At 37.5% G+C, this 1614-nt stretch overlaps 1 protein-coding gene across 1 annotated transcript; it reads left to right on the top strand.

Moving 5' to 3' along the window:
• Positions 1 to 293: 293 nt before the first annotated feature.
• On the top strand, positions 294 to 911 carry LOC120270281. Its single transcript, XM_039277298.1, has one exon. The coding sequence runs from the start codon at positions 294 to 296 to the stop codon at positions 909 to 911; it is 618 nt and encodes a 205-aa protein (XP_039133232.1).
• The last annotated feature ends 703 nt before the right edge of the window (positions 912 to 1614 follow it).

Genomic DNA, 1614 nt, shown 5'->3' with positions numbered 1-1614 from the left:
GAGTTATGGAAACTAGTAGAGAAAGGCATTACAGAATCTAAAGATGAAGCACTCCAATGAGAGAGTCGTAAGAATGATGCTAAAGCCCTTTGTCTCATACAGCAGGCCATAGATGAACCAATCCTTGATCGTATAGTAGAAATAGTAACAGTGAATAAAGCTTGGGAAATAATTAAAAATTTGTATCAAGAACATCGCAGGTGGTCTCCATGAGACACCAAACTCTTAAATAAAGATTTGAGACTCTTCAAATGCTAGACAGTGAGATTATACAAGTATATCTCTCATGGGTCATGACTATCATCAACCAAATCCAAGGGCGCGGTTACAAGCTCTTAGAAGAAGAAGTTGTGGCCAAGGTTCTTCATAGCTTATCTTCAAAGTTTGATTATGTGGCCATGGTGATAGATGAGTCGAAGAATATTTCCAAACTATCCTTGCAGGAGCTTACAAGTTCCTTGGAAGCTCATGAAGTAAGGGTTAACAGGGTTGTTGTGAGGATAGGAGAAAGGGTTCTTCATATAAGAAGTGAAACAGTACCTTTAAAGGAGGGTCAGAGTGGTAACTCAAGCACTAGGACATCTTGGTGTGGTTCTAGAGGAAGAGGAAAAAGAGGTGATAACAAGAGTCATATACAATGTTTTAACTGTAAAAAGTTTAGCCATGTCAAAGCTAACTGTTGGGCCAAAGACAAGCAAGTAGAGAAGAATATTACTTTGGTTACTAAAGCTCTAGAAGCTAACAACCTCTTCATGGCATGTAGCAACACCCGTATAGATGCAAACTCAATCTGGTTGGTCGATCGTGGTTGCTCCAACCACATGTCTGTTGTAATAGAGCTCTTCATCTCACTGGATGAGTCACAAAAGGAAGATGTCAGACTAGTAAAAAACAAGGAAATCAGAGTATAAGGAGTTGGGAAAGTTAGCGTAAAAGCATGTGATGAAACGTTAAACAACTTCATGAGTTCAATATGTACCAGGCCTTGCTCATAATCTCTTGAGTGTTGGCAATTACTTTCAAGGGGATATTTAGTTCTATTTGAAGGTGATTGTTGTGTGTGTCATCAATGACAACAAAAATTGATTACAAATTGTCAGAATACAAAGTACAAAGAATAATATGTTTGCTATTGATGTATCAGATATAAGAAATGTTAATGTTGTTGTCACGCCCCAAACCCGGTGCGCTGACAAATGGCCGCATCCTTATGGACTGAAACCCGATAGGCATGCAAGACCTCAGACTTGTCTTAGCATAGAACATAACATCTAATAGCAACATAATATCCAAGATGAAATAAATAGAGGTACTACAAGTTCAAGATACAACATGAAAGCAAATAACAAGTTCGAGGTCTACAAGGTGAAAGGGAAGCATATAAACAACCTAACAAAGAGGGGAGCCTGACGCTTGGTAACCACAGCTATGCTAGTAACCACAACCATACTCCTAATCTGAAAAAAGGAAATAAAAAACATTCATGAGCTCGACAACCCAGTAAGTAACCCAAAAACAAAACTTGAATTCAAACCAAGATTCAAGAATTTTATCAAAATAATTTCCAATAAACATAAGTGTGCATAAGCAAATATAATAATTTCAATTAAACAT

Source organism: Dioscorea cayenensis, chromosome 10, assembly GCF_009730915.1.
Source record: "Dioscorea cayenensis subsp. rotundata cultivar TDr96_F1 chromosome 10, TDr96_F1_v2_PseudoChromosome.rev07_lg8_w22 25.fasta, whole genome shotgun sequence".
Classification (NCBI taxonomy): Eukaryota; Viridiplantae; Streptophyta; class Magnoliopsida; order Dioscoreales; family Dioscoreaceae; genus Dioscorea; species Dioscorea cayenensis.
Note: the sequence above shows the minus strand (reverse complement) of the source record. Positions and strands in the feature narration are given on the sequence as shown.